The 17,015-nt window shown below is 43.1% G+C and overlaps 1 protein-coding gene across 1 annotated transcript in view; it reads left to right on the top strand.

Moving 5' to 3' along the window:
• Positions 1–17,015, top strand: part of LOC144692241 (dihydropyrimidine dehydrogenase [NADP(+)]-like) — an 812,799-nt gene that overhangs the window by 330,322 nt on the left and 465,462 nt on the right. Inside the window, exons 6-8 of the mRNA XM_078560835.1 lie at positions 3,154–3,350; positions 12,754–12,835; positions 13,607–13,694. Coding sequence (XP_078416961.1) covers positions 3,154–3,350; positions 12,754–12,835; positions 13,607–13,694 — 367 coding nt within the window. The remainder of the gene's footprint in view (positions 1–3,153; positions 3,351–12,753; positions 12,836–13,606; positions 13,695–17,015) is intronic.

The raw sequence follows: 17,015 nt of genomic DNA, 5'->3' as shown, positions 1-17,015 counted from the left end.
GCAACAATGAGATGATTGACCTCCAACAGCCCCAACCATCTTCCTATGTGCTAGGTATGACTCCAAACATTGGAAAAATTTCCCCCTGATTCCCATTGACTCCAGTCTTGACGCCATACTCCACCAAATGCTGCCTTGATGTCAAGGGCAGTCACTCTCACCTCACCTCTGGAGTTCAACACTTTTGTCCATGTTTGGACTAAGGCTGTAATGAGGTCAGGAGCTGAGTGGTCCTGGTGGAATCCAAACTGTGCGTCAGTGAGCAGGTTATTGCAAAGCAAATGATGCATGATAGCACTGTTGATGATCCCTTTCATCGCTTTGCTGATGATCGAGTGTAGTCTAATGGTGCAGTAATTGGCCAGGTTGGATTTGTCCTACTTTCTGTGTACAGGACATAGCTGGGCAATTTTCCACATTGCTGGGTAGTTTCCAGTGTTGTGGCTATACTGGAGCAGCTTGGCTAGGGGTGTGGCTAGTTCTGGAGCACAAGTCTTCAGTACTATTGCCGGAATGTTGTCAGGGCCCATAGCCTTTGTAGTATTGAGCGCTTTCAGCTGTTTATTGAATCAAATTGGCCGAGAACAGGCATCTGTGATGCTGCGGACCTCAGGAGGAGACCAAGATGGATCATCTACTTGGCATTTCTGATTGAAGGTGGTTGCAAATGCTTCAGCCTTAGCTTTTGCACTGATGTGCTGGGCTCCCCCATCATTCAGGAAGGGGATATTTGTGGAGCCTCTTCCTTCCGTGAGTAGTTTAATTTTCCACCACCATTCACGACTGGATGTAGCAGGACTGCAGAGCTTAGATCTGATCTGTTGATTGTGGGATCGCTTAGCTCTGTCTATCACTTGCTGCTTCTGCTGTTTGGCATGCAAGTAGTCCTGTGTTGTAACTTCACCAGGTTGACACCTCATTTTTAGGTATGCCTAGTGCTGCTGCTGCAATGTTCTTCTGCACTATTCATTGAACCTTAATTGTGTAAAGACTGTGAGAGGCAATATAGCTCATGTTTATTATTAATAATTCTTTGTTCATTTTTTTACTGATCAAAAATATCAAGGCTAACATATATCTAAAAATGCGACCATGTATTTTTTGTGGGTTGAGTTGTATTTGAAAAAAATGCAAGACAGCAAGCTCCGGAATTCCTTTCTACACCCCTCTATCCTTTGCTCCTCCGTCACAGATACTCCTTACGCTTGTCTCTTTGACCAAGCTTTTGGCCACACCTCCGATTATTTCTTTGTGTGGTTCAGTGACACATTTTGCCTGATTACCCTCCTGTGAAGTGCCTTGCTACATTAAGGGCAATATATCAATGCAAGCTGTTGTATTTTAACTAAAACAAGGGAAATATTTATTGCTACAGTGAAATGGGATTAAGTCTGTTCTTAGACCAATATCTGTATTGTTTCATACTCAGTTGATGAGTCTGAATTACAATACTGTCTGTGTCTTACACTGAACTTAGTAATAGGAGTGCTCTAGATGGCTTACATGTATGACGATACATGGACTCCTGCACCTTATGGTCAATGTAGTATGGTGAACCAGTGGCAGTGATGGTTCTCCTATATGGATGAAAGAACTAAGGATCAATTTATAAAATGTCCAGAAATGCCAATGAGATTACCTGAGAACTTTGGAAATGTGATTTTTACGGTCCTACTGGTGTGAAACTGCCTACTACAGAATGTCTCTCTATTTTTGTTTCAGGGTGTCTAATTTCCAACTTTACTCCCAATTTACAGTGCTATTTTAATGTCAATCTGCACCCAACTTTATATTCCATTGACACAAGAGTGTTAGCATAGCTGCAGTCTGAGAGCTCGAATGGACATGAAATCACAATTGTTTTTCACCTTAGTAGCTACTCATTGCCATGGAGATATCACGTACTATTTGACGGACTCATTCAGTTCCAATCAGCATTTGCCTCGGTAGAATCATTAATAGAATTATCAAAATGAGGAAGTTAACATCAGGTTCCCCAGAGGACCGGAAACCTCTCGATGGAACCTGGTGAAGCATGCTATTACTGGGGAGGCTGAGGGTAACATGGGCACTTTGTTCACTGAGATCAAATAATTCTTTCATGCTTAGGATTTAGAAGTTGCTGCTTGTTCCCTGAGCCCAACATTCAAAGTGTAATTTACATGCATGAGGTTACTTCAAAGCCTTTTGACCTCTGATGCTTAACCTTTAAAATGAATCAATAGTTTTGGAGATATACTAATATAATGATACCTGTAAAGCTGCTCCCCAAAATACTTTCAATAATTCATCAGTTTGTATGTGTGTATATGCAAATGTGATTCACGCTCAACATAATATGCCCCTACATATATACAACCATTTTAGTTCTTGCTGAATAATAGGGCAGAGTTTTTAGCCTGGCGGGCACGCGTGCGTGCGGACGCGAAATCGCACGAAATGACATCATCCTGCGCTCCTGCGATATTTCGGTCGGCAGGCACATGCAAAAGTCAGAAGCCACCTGCCGACAATTAAGAGGCCAATTAAGGTAATTAAAGGTGCCATTTTCTCGGATTTCTCGTGGTCTGTCCAACCTTAGGGTTGGCGGGCGGACGGATTGGCCAGGCGGACTTTGCATTTTTCATGAAACCTCATCCAAGGGCAGGATGAGGTTTCCGTTATTAGATGAAAGAAAAACAAAAATCTGTGGACAGGATTTTTATCATGTGTATGTTCAGGTGACTGAATGTGGTGCTTGCACATTTTTTTCCCTGATTTTGAAAACTTTATGAACGCTTTTCAGGTCTTCACCTCCCTGAGGCAGCTCTCTGCCTTCAGGGAGCTTTCTGTTAGCGCTCACCCGCACCCGCACTGACATCAGTGCCCGCCCTATTCCTGCCCCCCAGCCCAGCAGCGCTAAGCTTCTCAGTGCGCATTTCACGCTGGCTGGCCGTTAATTGGCTAGCGAGCGTGAAATCGCAGTCGGGGGCCTATCGCAATCGGCAGTCCGTTCCCCGGCCGATCCCAGGCCTGCTGATCGTGCCCGCCCACTGACTTAATAATTCTGCCTCTAGAGATTAATCAGAGTTTTTAAAATGTCTTTTGCTGAAACAGTAAAAAAACATGTTTTCGATTTTTCAATTTCAATATTTTTTGCTCTCTTATACTCAGGTGTTCAAAGGGATGAAAATTCCTCAGATTCGGAATCCATCACTTTCACCCCCGGAGGAATTACCTGACAGCTTCCATGCTAAAATAGCCCTGATTGGATGTGGACCTGCCAGTATCAGTTGTGCTTCCTTTCTAGCTCGATTGGGCTATTCAGACATTACAATATTTGAAAAACATGAATATTTCGGAGGTTTGAGGTATGTTTTGCGTTTTGTTGACATGACCGTAGTTAAATTGAAAATGCAAAGTTGTGCATTCTGCCTGCAGTTTCATATTGCGCTTTTATCACCTGACGTCACTTTCTTTAACTAAAACTGTGCACTGCAAATCTAAATATCTTGCAGTTGACAAAAATGATTCCCTGTGCTTTTCTACCAGCTCAAGAATATAGTGTTCTGGAATTAGGGAAAAAAGAATCTCCTTATTACCCAATCATCATATACTCGTTTGTTTAGAATTGTGTAAGTAGCTGCAAGTTGTACCATATCACAGATACGTTGACGCAATAGTGTAGTGTTCGAAATGATCCTATTTTAAGATGTCCGTAAAATAAAGACTATAATGTAGTTGCTAAGAGGATATTATGTTAAATTTAAATCATATTTTCTTTCGCTTGATTTTCATTTTTATGAAGCTTACATGTGCACTACAGCATCATTGGAGAAAGCAGAGCTCCATGTATACCCACACGAAGCACTACTGACCAATCTCCAAATGCCGGTGACATTTTGGGAGATTGAAAAGAACAGATGCGCTTGTGTTTCTCCTCTGGTCACTTAAGACTGCAGTTATACAGCAGCTATCAATCTGAGACTCATCCTTGCCAGCTGCGATGCACAGATGGCAGAATAGATAAAGAAATCTGCGCATGTGGGTTACGACACATGAACAGAGCTCCATTCCTCCAGTCACTAATTTTTAATGTTGGGAAAGAGAGGTCTACTTTATAAAAATGTTAAACAGATTCCATGTAAAGTCTTCTAAAAAAAAGTTCCCGGGGCCCAGTAGATTTCTTGTGCACTTATAAAATGTGACTTTTCCCTGTTTTGATCTTATACTGAAGCTGATGAAACTCAGTGTTAGCTGAACTCTTGAAATGGGTCTTTTACTGTGCTTTGACATATTATCCAGCAAAAACCACTTTGTATCCGTGCAGAATGCAGAATAACTATCTTAAAATGTAGACTCGTCCGACTTTCTTTTACATTAAAACGTCCCTTTTCAGCAAAATTTCATAATGGCTGCTCATTTTAAGGTGCACTTTTAACATGGGATTGATGCCCAAGAGAATGTCACACAAATGTCAAAAGTGCAATATTAAGCCCTCTTACCATTGGTGTTCTGCAAAATCTCCTTCACCTGGATTAGGGCAGAACCAAAACGCTTATAGATTCATCAGCTCGGTGAAATGGTGAAACATCAAGCTGCTTTGAATTTTAAACGATTGCAATGCTCTCAAATGTTTGCTGATGATTGCACAGTGTTCAGCAACATTTGTGACTCCTCAGATACTGAAAGTAGGACAAATCCAATCTGGCTAATTACTGCCGTACCAGTCTACGCTCGATCATCAGTAAAGTACTGGAAGGGATCATCAACAGTGTAATCATGCTTCGCAATAACCTCCTTGCTGATGCTCAGTTTGGATTCCACCAGGGCCACTCAGTTCCTGACCTCATTACAACCATGAGGTCCAAACATGGACAGAAGAACTGAACTCCAAAGGTGAGGTAAGAGTGACTGCCCTTGACATCAAGGCAGCATTTGGTCGAGTGTACCATCAAGCAGCCCTAGCAAAACTGGAGTCAAAAATGGGAATCAGGGGAAAAATGTTTCACTGATTGGAGTCATACCTAGCACAAAGGAAGATGGTTGTGGTTGTTGGAGGTCAATCATCTCAGTCCTGGGACATTGTTGCAGGAGTGACCTAGGCCCAACTATCTTCAGCTGCTTCATCAATGACCTTCCCTCCATTTTAAGATCAGAAGTAGGGAGGTTCACTGATGATTGCATAATATTGTGACTCTTCAGATATTGAAGCATCTGTGTCCATATGCAACAAGACCTGGACAACATTCAGGCTCGGGCTGTTAAGTGGCAAATAACATTCATGCTACACAATTTCCAGGCAATGACCATCTTCAACAAAAGAGAATCTAAGCATCGCCCCTTAACATTCAATGGCATTACCATCGCTGAATCCCCCACCTAACCATATAAATACTGTGGCTACAAGATCAGGTCAGAGGCTAGGAATCCTGATGTAAGTAACTCACCTCCTGACTCCCAAAGCCTGTCCACCATCTACAAGGCACAAGTCAGGAGTGTGATGGAATACTCCCCACGTGCCTGGATGAGTGCAGCACCCATAACACTCAAGAAGCTCAACGCCATCCAGGACAAAACAGCCCCTTTAATTGACACCCCATCCACAAACATTCACTCCCTCCACCAGTAAGGCGCAGTAGCAGCAGTGTGTATCATCTACAAGATGCACTGCAAGAACTCACCACGGCTCCTTAGACAGCACCTTCCAAACCCACAACCACTACCACCTAGAAGGACAAGGGCAGCAGACACATGGGAACACCACCACCTGGAAGTTCCCCTCCAAGTCATTCACCATCCTGACTTGGAAATATATCGCCGTTCCTTCACTGTCGCTGGGTCAAAATCCTGGAACACCCTCCCTAACAGCACTGTGGGTGTACCTACACCATATGGACTGCAGTGGTTCAAGAAGGCAGCTCACCACCACCTTCTCAAGGGTAATTAGGGATGGGCAATAAATGCTGACCTAGCCAGTGATGCCCACATCCCATGAATGAATAAAGCAAGTTTTATGACAGTTTCCAGAGTGCAGTAAAGTATGGTTTTGAAAGATTTCCGATAACAACTTGCAAATTTTGCTAATCACGTTCATAAGCATCCACTACAGTATTAAAATGAATGATATAACATAAAGGAGCCCGGTTAAAATGGGACAAAGCACATTCATGGCAGGGGAAGCACTTTCTACTGAAATGTTTCATAATCCTAAAAGATTACAAAAGGTGATAACTACACATTTACTGGCCCATTTAAAATTCCAGGCCCAAGGTGTGTCCAAAATCGGCCTCAAGCCTTATCAACATATTTTTGGTGAGGGTGTTGGCTCCTGTCACTCGATCGGGGGCATTCTCCAGGGCGGAATTTTGCCCTTGGCGTGTGGGAATGGCAGGGGGTGGCAGGGGCAGTCGGGAAGTCGACCGCCGTCTGTGACTGACAGCGCACTGCGATTTCACACTGGCAGGCCGATTAAGCCCCGCCCAGTGTGATGCGCGAGCAGCAGCGCTGAGCACTGCCTGTACAGGAGGGGGAGGGGGAGGAGGGTGAGCAGGCCGAGCGCAAACTTCGCGCATGTGTGCGAGCGAGCGCTGAATAATCTCCCTGAGGCACAGAGCTGCCTCAGGGAGATGAAGAAGGTATTGAAAAAATTAATAAACAACAGAAAATGTAACAAAGCATGTCCCCTCACGTGGCTCTGTCACTTGAGCAGGGACGTGTTTGTAATTAAAAAAATAAACTTTTCATTTGATTTGCATTTGCTTTTGGAAACCTCATCCCGCCCGTGGATGAGGTTTCCAAAAGAGTGCAAAGGCTGCTTGGCCTTTTCGCATGCCCGCCAACCGCTAGGTTGAACGGGCAGTGAAAAATTAACGACAGTTGATAATTTAATGGCCTTAATAGGCCTTTTAATTGTCGGCGGACGGGTTGCCGGCTCCAGCACGTGGCTGCCAATTGAACTATCGCGCGATTGCACGTTGACGTCGGCATGCTCGGCTGACGTCATCATGCGTCATTTCACGCTCGGTCGGGTCGGGCGCGTGCCCACCTGCCGAGCTAAAAATTCTGGCCCTAGTGTACAGGCAATTCTGAGGGCCGGCTGGGGAGGAAACGAACAGGAGGGAGTGGTTGGCATGAGCCAGTAGTACACGAAGATAAGTCTGAGAAAATGCATTTTTGTTGGTGGCCGTTGGTTGGGCCTCAGCAAACGGAAGAAGGCCCGACTAGGGCATGATGCTGGTTGATCTCTGCCCCACTCTGACCAATTTAGTAGAGGGGTCCTGAAACTGTGCCAGGCCCATTGTAAACATATGCAGGGGCCTAATGCCTCTTTTATGCAATTGCTGCCACCAGGGACATCTGAATATCACCCCATACAGAGTCAGAAATATTTTGGGCATCCTTGAGCCACAGGACAAAACCAAACAAAACTGGGTAAATTTTTTCCACTTTATTTCTGAAAAATGTGGTCTAATAACCTCCAGTTATTTAGATATTTAGTATAGGGTATTATCTGATGATGTGATATCATGCACCTTTACTCTGTTGGCATTATCAAGCTATGTTCTGAAACCACCCGCATTTGTAGTGGGCTGATGAAGGTGTGAAAATCTGTAGGAAGTACTGCCAGTTTCCCACTTGTTTAGCACCCTACTTGTTGTTTAGCTCAGGAGTAGGACAGGAGTTTGAAGCCTCAATGTAGCTTCATGAACATATGCATAAAGGGCTCTGCTGGACACAGTCTGGAGTATGCCAAAGAAACCTGGCAGGGGACAAGGTCCAGTTGGATCTGCAAGGCAGGAAGCTATTTAAAAAGCACTTAGGCTTTAAGGGTGAATCCTTGGCCAGGATTTTCTGGTCCCACCCATGGAGGCCCAGCCCAGGCTGTAGATATTCTTGCTTCCAGCTGGGACTTAGGCTGTCACGAGCCTTTGTACCAGATACAGAAAATCATTGATTTTGCTCCCTTTATTGGCACCTGAAGGTTTGAAACCAGGGAACATTGGAGGAGATGCATTTAGAGGAAAAGGGGCGATTGGAAGGATGCCAAAAAGATCAGGCAGCCCATGAGGTGCTCCGAGCCCTGCTGCCCACTCCTGCACCCTAACATCTGCAGAGGGAAGTAGCAAATCTCAAATTGGCATATGTTGCTCACAGAGGCTTTTCTTCCCAATGATGGCTGTGCCAGCAGCCCGAGGTGACATGTTAATTAGAAGTGAGTACCTGTTTCACCTTTATGCTGGAAGGCTCTTTAGAAGCATCATAATCACAGCATGTCGTGTTTTACATGGCATTGCATAAAAGAAGGTGTGCCAACGTGATCCGCTTTGCCTGTTTGGACCCACCTACCAAGCTGCCACTACCATTTCTGCAGACTCCAGAAAACCCAACAGGGAATGACTGCGGTAACTTTCCTTTCTCATGCTCTGAGTCATCAGAGGGGAGGATGCCAAGCTTTGCCATCTGCTGCAACATCACCAGCGACTACCAGCAACACAAAGCTTGCATGCTTGCAGGGACAGTAACATGCCAACTGCAGCTTGAATCTTGGCTGCACCTTCTTGCAGGCATTCTGCAGTGCTGACCAGCGGACTGGTGCTTCAGCGTGGCACAGATGAATGCCATCCTTGCCAGCATCGGATGCAACACCATCCACCTTGACTTCAAAGCCATCGAAGTGCTGCGCCGCCACATATCTGCGCACTCATGCCTGCACCTCGGGGACCCTTTCCCTTTATCCTGGCCACCACATTGTAATATCTTTCAGCCTTGGCAAGGTTTGCTAATGGATTAAAGTGTTTATGGAATGCTTTTCAGCAAATTTCTAAATGTCTGCCCCCCACCTCCTCCACTTTAGTTGTCCCCAAACCTTTTCAATTTGTGTTGTGTACAATTTTTAGGAGCAAAATTCGATAGCTCCCAAAAATGGGGGTGGGGTGGGGTGGGGGCTGGTTGGTGTCGTGATGTGCAATTAACCCACGTACATTGCTTTTGATGCAGGTAGCACCTGCATCTTCCTGTTGCATGTTAATTTGCATGATTTCTGAATGCAACCAGTGCAAAACGCACCATTTGAGTGGCTGCATGCCTTAGGAGGAGACCCAAGTATGTGCGAGGCTCACAGCTCTTAAAGCCAGTCTGCACCCCTTAAAGAAGCAATGCATTCTGGTTGGAGTAGGTGCTGGAACTGTTTTTTGGAAAAGAGTCCTAGCTGGAAGAAGAGTGAATTACAGTGCAACAGGCGAGAGAGAATGCTACAAGGTTCTTTGATGCTGCACATGATGGATGAGTTGGAGAGGATGAGAGCTATGGTCATTCACAGGTGGCCTGGAGGTCCTCCAGACAAGCTTTGCAAAGGCAGGGGAGCCAGATAACTGGTGCGGGACAGGCAGAGCTGCATGTCCTTCCCTGTGAGAAGTTGCAAGGACATGGATGCAATGCTGCAAAAAAGTATAATGATGAGTGGGCAAGGCCAGTGAATATATCTTCAAATGCCACATCTCAATAACTACACTACTCGCCTCACACACTGTTCAATGCACCATGCCCCACCACTCACCTATCAAGAACCTCTATCAATCACAACTCATATCTAACATTTCAAAGCTTCAACTCACCCTCTCACACTGAGCATTGCTGCAAACTTCAAACCTACATCTCACAACTTGCATAGACTCCCAGCTATTCAACCACGGCAGCCACATCACCCAAACACTTTGCATCATACTCACTGATCCCCTTCCCTCTTCCTTGCAGGAGTAGGTGGTGCACAACCAGAGCAGCAGAGCCTAATCAATGGGGGACAGACTTGGCTTTATGCCCTTACAAATGAGAGAGAAAGTGCTCGTCATCATTGGAGTGGCCATTGCTGAGCCTGTGGCTAAGCCTTGCTGCTGAAACCATAAAAGAAGATGGTATGCTCACATCTACTTCTCCTTCACATGCCCCACTTCCCTCCCCGACCTACAATCTCCTCTGATTTGCAAGCTGTAGATGGTGGAGAAAGTGACTCGTGCAGAATATTTGAACTGGGGGCAGAAGTCCTTTAGAATTCCCTATAGAACTGAGCAACTTTAAAGAACTCTATAAAGCACCAAGCAACTCTACAATCGCAGCAAGAGCTAGTAGAAATGACTCAGCAACTAACCTGCAAGTTGTGCGTTAAATGGTGCTGGTGGAAGAGAGCAGACAGGGCAAGGGGTGGCCTTCATGCTGCTGAGCGTGTGTTCAGCTGCTTGTGTGTTTAAGAGAAGTTGTTGAGCTCCAAAATGGCAGAGCTGGCGTTACATGCTGTCTGATGTCACGATCTACCTACTGCATACTTCTGATGAACGTCCCCTAAGCATGCACAACCATCTTTACAAAATGGAGTCTGGCGTGGTTTGCACCAGAAGTATACATGCATGGCATGGTTGGAGTTTTGGATGGCACTCATAGCGGTGAACGACCATGTGCAAAGGAGCTGCACTTTGCAACCTTTGTCTCATACCAGTGGTGTCAATTCTAGAACCGACATTTTGCAACTAGCGTTGTAAATCATTAGACAAGTAAATTTAGACATGAAGTGTCAGCACTGTTTGCACTTGGGATTCTAGTTCCCAGTGCTAACTAGAACACAGTTCTTTTATACCTGTGGATGAAAATTGCCTCCTCAGTTGGGAACAATGAGGTACTACAATAACAGATAATTAATTTATTTATACCACTGGTGTAAAGCCTCATGGTGTACAATTTTTGTACAAACAACCTGGTCTGATATTTCCTTTCACCAGCAATTTAATACAATAGTAAAGGACTAAAAATAATGGTAAGTACACCAATAACACCATTTCATAACATTTAAAAGTTTAGTTCATCATGCGGGTTTATATCTGTGTTAGTGTACAGCAGTATACAGAATATGTTTAAATTCAAGCCTGTATAATGCAAACGTTTTGAAATCAATAAAATTTAGTTCTGTTTAACAATACTTTGGGATTTGTTATCGGTAATAGACATGTTTAACACATGAACTACCTTTGGCCTCTTTGCAAAAGTGATAACACATTTAAAATAAACAAATTAATTCCTTTATTTACACACAAGACAAAAAAAACCTTATACTAACCTGTTCCTACAATCACATAGCATCATTCATTCCATCAGTACGTTAGTAGACTGGAGCTGTGCTGCTTTGCAATGCTATGTATGATCAAAATTTGACTGAACACTTCAAGGATGGGAATTGTGTGAAATGGAAAAAAAAAACACACGGGGGCAGAATTTTGCCCTTGGTGGGCGGGCGGGCCCCACCGGCTCGGCAGCGGGCGGGCAGCCGACCCCCGCCGCCAAAACGGGCCCCGCCACCATTTTAAATGGGCGGGCAATTAAGGCCCGCCCATCGGCCTGCCCGACAGGAAGCGCTATGTGCTTCCTGTGCTGGGGGGAGGGATTCCCCAACTGTCAAAGTGTGCTCTTTCATGCGACAGGTTGAAAAACTCAAAATAGAAAAATAAAAACATTATTAACATGTCTCCCTCATGTGACAATGTCACACGAGATGGGACGTGTTAATAAGAAGCACTGAAACTTTATTGAAGTTTTTAAACACGAACATGAAACCTTATCCCGCCAGTGGATGAGGTTTCATGTTTTATCAGAACCCCGCTGGGGCTCCTGGCCTTCCCGCCAGCATTAAGGTTGGACGGGCAGGGTCTTTAATGATCTTAATTATCCTGTCAATGGCCTCAATTGGCCATTGACAGGTTGGCGGGCGGACAGCTGATTTCACTGTTTACATGGACCGGGATGAAGTCGGGGTTCCTCCCAACATCGTCCCGCGTCATTTCCCGTTGGCGAGCGGGCCCCGCCCCCAAATTGCCGACGGGAAAATTCTGGCCTGTATTGTTATCTCTCAGGTAGACAGATTTTTGGCCTCTCAGGGAATCAAGGGGAACAGGCAGGGAAGTGGAGTTGAAAGTCAAGATCAGCCATGATCGTATTGAATGGCAGAACAGGCATGATGGGCCATATGGCGTACTCCCGCTCCTAACTCTTGTGTTCTCACCCGATGAACACCACCTAAAAGTTGAAAAAAAGCATCAGCAGAGCTGCTATAATGAAAACAAAAAATGCTGGAAATACTCAGCAGGTCAGGCAGCATCTGTGGAGAGAGAAACAGTGTTAGCGTTTCAGGTCGATGACCTTTCGTCAGAACTAAAGGAAGGCGGAAATGTAAGAGTTGTAAGCCAATGGTGGATTACTTCCTGCCCTTCCCTCTTCCACTGGCTTAAAAACTCTTACATTTCTATTTGCCTTCTGTTCTGATGAAAGGTCATCGACCTAAAACGTTAGCTCTTTGCACAAATACTGTCCGATCTGCTGAGTATTTCCAGCATGTTTTGCTTTCATTTCAGATTCCCAGCATCCACGGTATTTTGCTTTTGCATCATTGGAGCTGCTTCTGCGTAGTACAAATTAACTTAACAAATTAAGACAATGATTTATGAAAGGTTATAACTGTATAAGGCATGAACTTCAAATATGTATTTTTAACATAATTGTTATATATTTTTGAACTTCTAAAGAGATAGAGAACTTTAAATCAAAATTTATTTTAGTTTCGTGAGATTTTAAATTAAGTTGTGAAATTACCATTAACTGTCATTCTATCTTGACAGCAAAATATTTTTAAGGCTAAAAAAAAACAGAAATGTGATAAGTGTGGATTTGCATTTGAAGAAACCCTTTTACCGTCATCAAGGAACCATGAAACATGCTTTCCTTTTTTTGTAGCACATCTGAGATACCTCAGTTCAGATTGCCTTATGATGTTGTCAAGTTTGAGATCAAGCTGATGAAAGACCTTGGTGTGAAGGTAATGGAACAACTCAGCCATCTCGCATGCAAAGAGAATGAAGAATGGCTTCAAGTTTAACTGAAAATTAACAGCAAAATGTCACATACATTAGTAAAGTGCAATTAAAAGTCGCAGAATTGTCGCATTTGGGGAAGGATAACTGCTTTAGTTCAGAGCATTTGTCTGTCTGCAGTTTGAATGCCACCAGTATGGGAAAGGGCAATCAATAGTTCTGTCTTGACTTGGCAGCATGTGATTAATTATCTGAAAGAAACAATTTCTTAAATTGTTGAGAGTATTCAGAATAATTAATGAAAATTTGTTTTCTTTTTAGCGAAGATGCATTTGTAGCTTTGTTTTCCATTTTACATGCCTAATGGTGAGGAAGAAAATAACAGGACTTAATCCTTTAATAGATCAAATTTGTTTACTCAAACAACCAAAAGATTATCAAAATCTGAATTTATAGCTGCTGCATGAAAAACAAAATCATAACCATCACCTTTTTCCACAACAAATTTAAAAATGAGCACCTGTGTCCTGAATATTCTCTGAGCTTGATAGTGTGTAAAACAAACTTTACGTTGAATATTGCAATGGCAAATTCTGCATTTTAAAAAAATTGTAGCAGTGTGTTGAAAAATGCTTTTCTTTAAAAAAAGAAATAAGGGTAACTACTTTTGGAAAATGTTATAATGTGAACAAGTATCATGTGTATTTTTAAAAAAAACTGCTATATGTGAACACAAAAGTATATGATCATCATTTTTTATCTTTTGGTCTTGTTAGATTGTCTTTGGTAAAGGTCTGGGAATTGAAGGAATGACTCTGGAGACCTTGAAGCAGGATGGATATGAAGCAGTCTTCATTGGCATAGGTCAGTGTACCAAATGTATTGGCATTGCTGAAAAAAGGGACATGTCTAAGCTTTTCGCCAGATTGTATCAAAAAGCATGTCCCAGCAGCTGTTTGCAAAGAGCCCGTGTTTGCAAAACTCAAAACACAGCGTCCAACATTAGATGTGATTCTGTGATTGGACAACGTTTACTAAATAATCCTCAGTGTGCTAAGAATTACGCTGACAACCAACTTAAGATTGTCAGTCGGGCTCACAATGTGGCACATCTGTGTGTACTGGAAGCTACGTATATTAATACACAGGGCCCTGTCCTTTGCAGACAGATAGAACATGTACATACATTATGCTTGTTTCAGCAAAACAAAATAAGAGACAGCCATTTGCTGACTCATTCCTCAGGGCAATGCCTTGACCAATCAGAGTCAAGTTGCTTGGTTTAAATTTCAAACAAAATGCTTGGCAATTAAGTGTCAGCCACCATCAATGGTGCATTCTCCATGGCAATGCCACTTGCCAACCAATCAGCACTCTCTTCACATACAGTATAAATTGTTGTTTTCCTCTTGTATTGGTATTCTTGCGAGTGTCCTGATGAGTGCAAGATGAAAAACTTAGAAATGTCTTTTTCAGCAAATGGCTAAATGTATTGGTATTCTTTTTTCCTTCGTCGACAGCATTTTCAGTATACATGTGTGCAACTTACTGTCTTTTTTAAATCTTTGATGGGATGTGGGTATCACTGGCAAGGCCACCATTTGTTGCTCATCCCTAATTTCTCTTGAACTAAGTGGTTTACTAGGCCAGTTCAGAATCAACCATGTTGCTATGGATTTGGAGTCACATGTAGACCTGATGAGCTAAGGATGGTAGATTTCCTTCCCTAAAGGGCATTACAAAAATCAATGATAGTTCCACGGTCACCATTACTAAGACTAGCTTTCAATTTTAGATTTTGTTAATTGAAGTTAAAAGCCACCAACTGGGATTTGAACCCATGTTCCCAGAGCCTTGGCATCTGGATCACTAGCCTAGTGCCATTATCACTACACCACCATCTCCTCATGGGTTCATTATTTTGAATTGGGATTTGATTGCTTAAAGCCACATAATGAACATTTCACTCCACAGGTAAATCAATTGAAATCTAAAGCCTAGATTTTCATCCTTTCTCACGCGTTGGTGCAGACTCGACGGGCCGAAGGGCCTCTTCTGCACTGTGATTCTGTGATCCGCGCATTGGGTATGTAGATTCAGGGGAATTCTCAACTCCGTAAACTCAACTTCTAAAAATATCTGACTGAACATCAGATTTTCTTTCCAGGGTGGTGGGGTTGAGCCAGGTGATTCTAGAACGAGTGTGGAGGATGCTGGGTTGGGTGGAAGGCCTGCCTTGGTGTTCTGACACTGTATTGAAGTTTAATAAAATAAAACAGAAAAACATAAAACAACCGTCCAGCCCTCACCACATCCCCTCACCCACCACACACTCCCCATGTCCCATTCATGCCAACCCATGCCACTTCATGCCCTCTGCTCACTCCCCATGGCCCTTTAGAGCCTCTATGCCACCTTATGCCCCACCCACACCCCCATAGCCCTTTATAGCAACTGTGCCAGCTTAGTGCCAACTCATGTCAACCCATGCCCTCCACTCACCACCCTTTTCCCCTTACCATGCAAACTTACCCATTATCCACATTGGCCAGAGTTCGGCACCCATGCTGAGACTAAATAAAATAAAGTTCCAAGTGTCTATTGCAGACTTTATTTTAAAATATGCTCTCGTTCATAAAAATCCATTCACTACTTTTCATTCCTTCAACTACATTATCCCTTACAATAACAAACATTTCATTCAGTTGCACAATCATTATAAAAAGATGCAGCGGAATTCATAGTCCCACTTCAAAGAATCAATAACCTTTTGGAGCTGTCAATCAAACTGAAATTGCAGGTACCCTACTGTGATAATGGATATTTATGAAATCAGTCATGCAGCACTAATCCAGTAATATAAACCCTAAGGCTTAGATCAACAGAGTGAAATAGCAAACAATTTTTTTTAACACTCCGGACAGTTTCTTCAAACAGCTAAAGGGCAGGGGTTTTAAATTCCTTGACAGCTCCTCGTGACAGTTAATCTTGATTTTTGACTATTGTTTTGACAGCTCGTCTTGACAGTTCATCTTGACACTTTTGACAGTTTTTGACAGCTCCTCTTGGTACATCATTTTGACACGTGTGACCGTTGTTTTTGATGGTTCCAATGAGCTTCACAGTTCCAATAAGTTTATGCACTTTTTACGCACATTCATGTCTAATTTTAATGGGCCCAAACAGCACCTGACCTCCCCAAAAGACACATGACCTCCCCCAAAGTTGTCCCAGGACCATATCTAAAGGGGTACCTTCTCTCTCTGAGAGGTACCCTGGATACCCAAACAAATCTACAAAATTCAGACCTGCTGCTAGTAGGTCTAACCTGCGCATGTCAAATTTCAAGTACCTCTCACACTAAAATTGCAGATGTGTGGAGGAAGCTGCTGATTTCTATGGGTAGCTACCTATGTGAAATGTGCATGCAAGAGCCCAACCAGAATCCATTCCCACCCCTGCAGAAACAGTAGGTGCCATGTTTGGGGGCAGGGCTTACAGATTTTGGCCTCTTCCACCATTTTTGCACTGACAGAGAGGCTCTCTCTCTCTCCATCGTGCCGAAAATCCAGACCTAAGTCTGAAGTCTTAACTAACAAAACATCTAATGTATGTTTTATCATCCCATACATTAATAAGATCCACTTCAGGTTTAGTAGTGCAAACAGCCTACATTGCCTGAAACAATGTAATATAAGTAGAAGCTCAGCCTTCCACTGCTGCCTGTTTTGATGTGTTGCACGATAGTACATCGGCATCATAAACATGCTCTGTGAATATTACATAATTTCAATAATAAATAAGGACTTTAATGAATTAGCATATCCTTTTAAATAAATCTTTGGAAAGGCATTGTTCAGACACTTTCATATTTTAAATTAACAATGAGCCCATTTATTTAAGAGAGCAAAAAATGTAGGGCTCAATCACTGAAAGTTGCACCACAGGTTAGCATCATCATTTTAAAAAAGCAAAATAAACACTATACTTTATTTTATTTCTAGGGGGATAGAATTGAAAAGTAGGAAAGTTAGGTTAAATCTCTATTGAACTTGGTAAGACCACATTTAGAGGACTACATGCAGTTTTGGCTGCATTTTATAAAAAGGATATAGAGTCCTGGAGAGGGTGCAAAGAGGATTTACGCGATGATGCAAGAAATGTGTGGGTATACTTATCAGAAAA

The sequence above is a fragment of the Cetorhinus maximus genome, chromosome 17 (genome assembly GCF_964194155.1).
Source record: "Cetorhinus maximus chromosome 17, sCetMax3.hap1.1, whole genome shotgun sequence".
NCBI lineage: Eukaryota > Metazoa > Chordata > Chondrichthyes > Lamniformes > Cetorhinidae > Cetorhinus > Cetorhinus maximus.
This window is presented reverse-complemented; position numbering and strand designations above follow the sequence as displayed.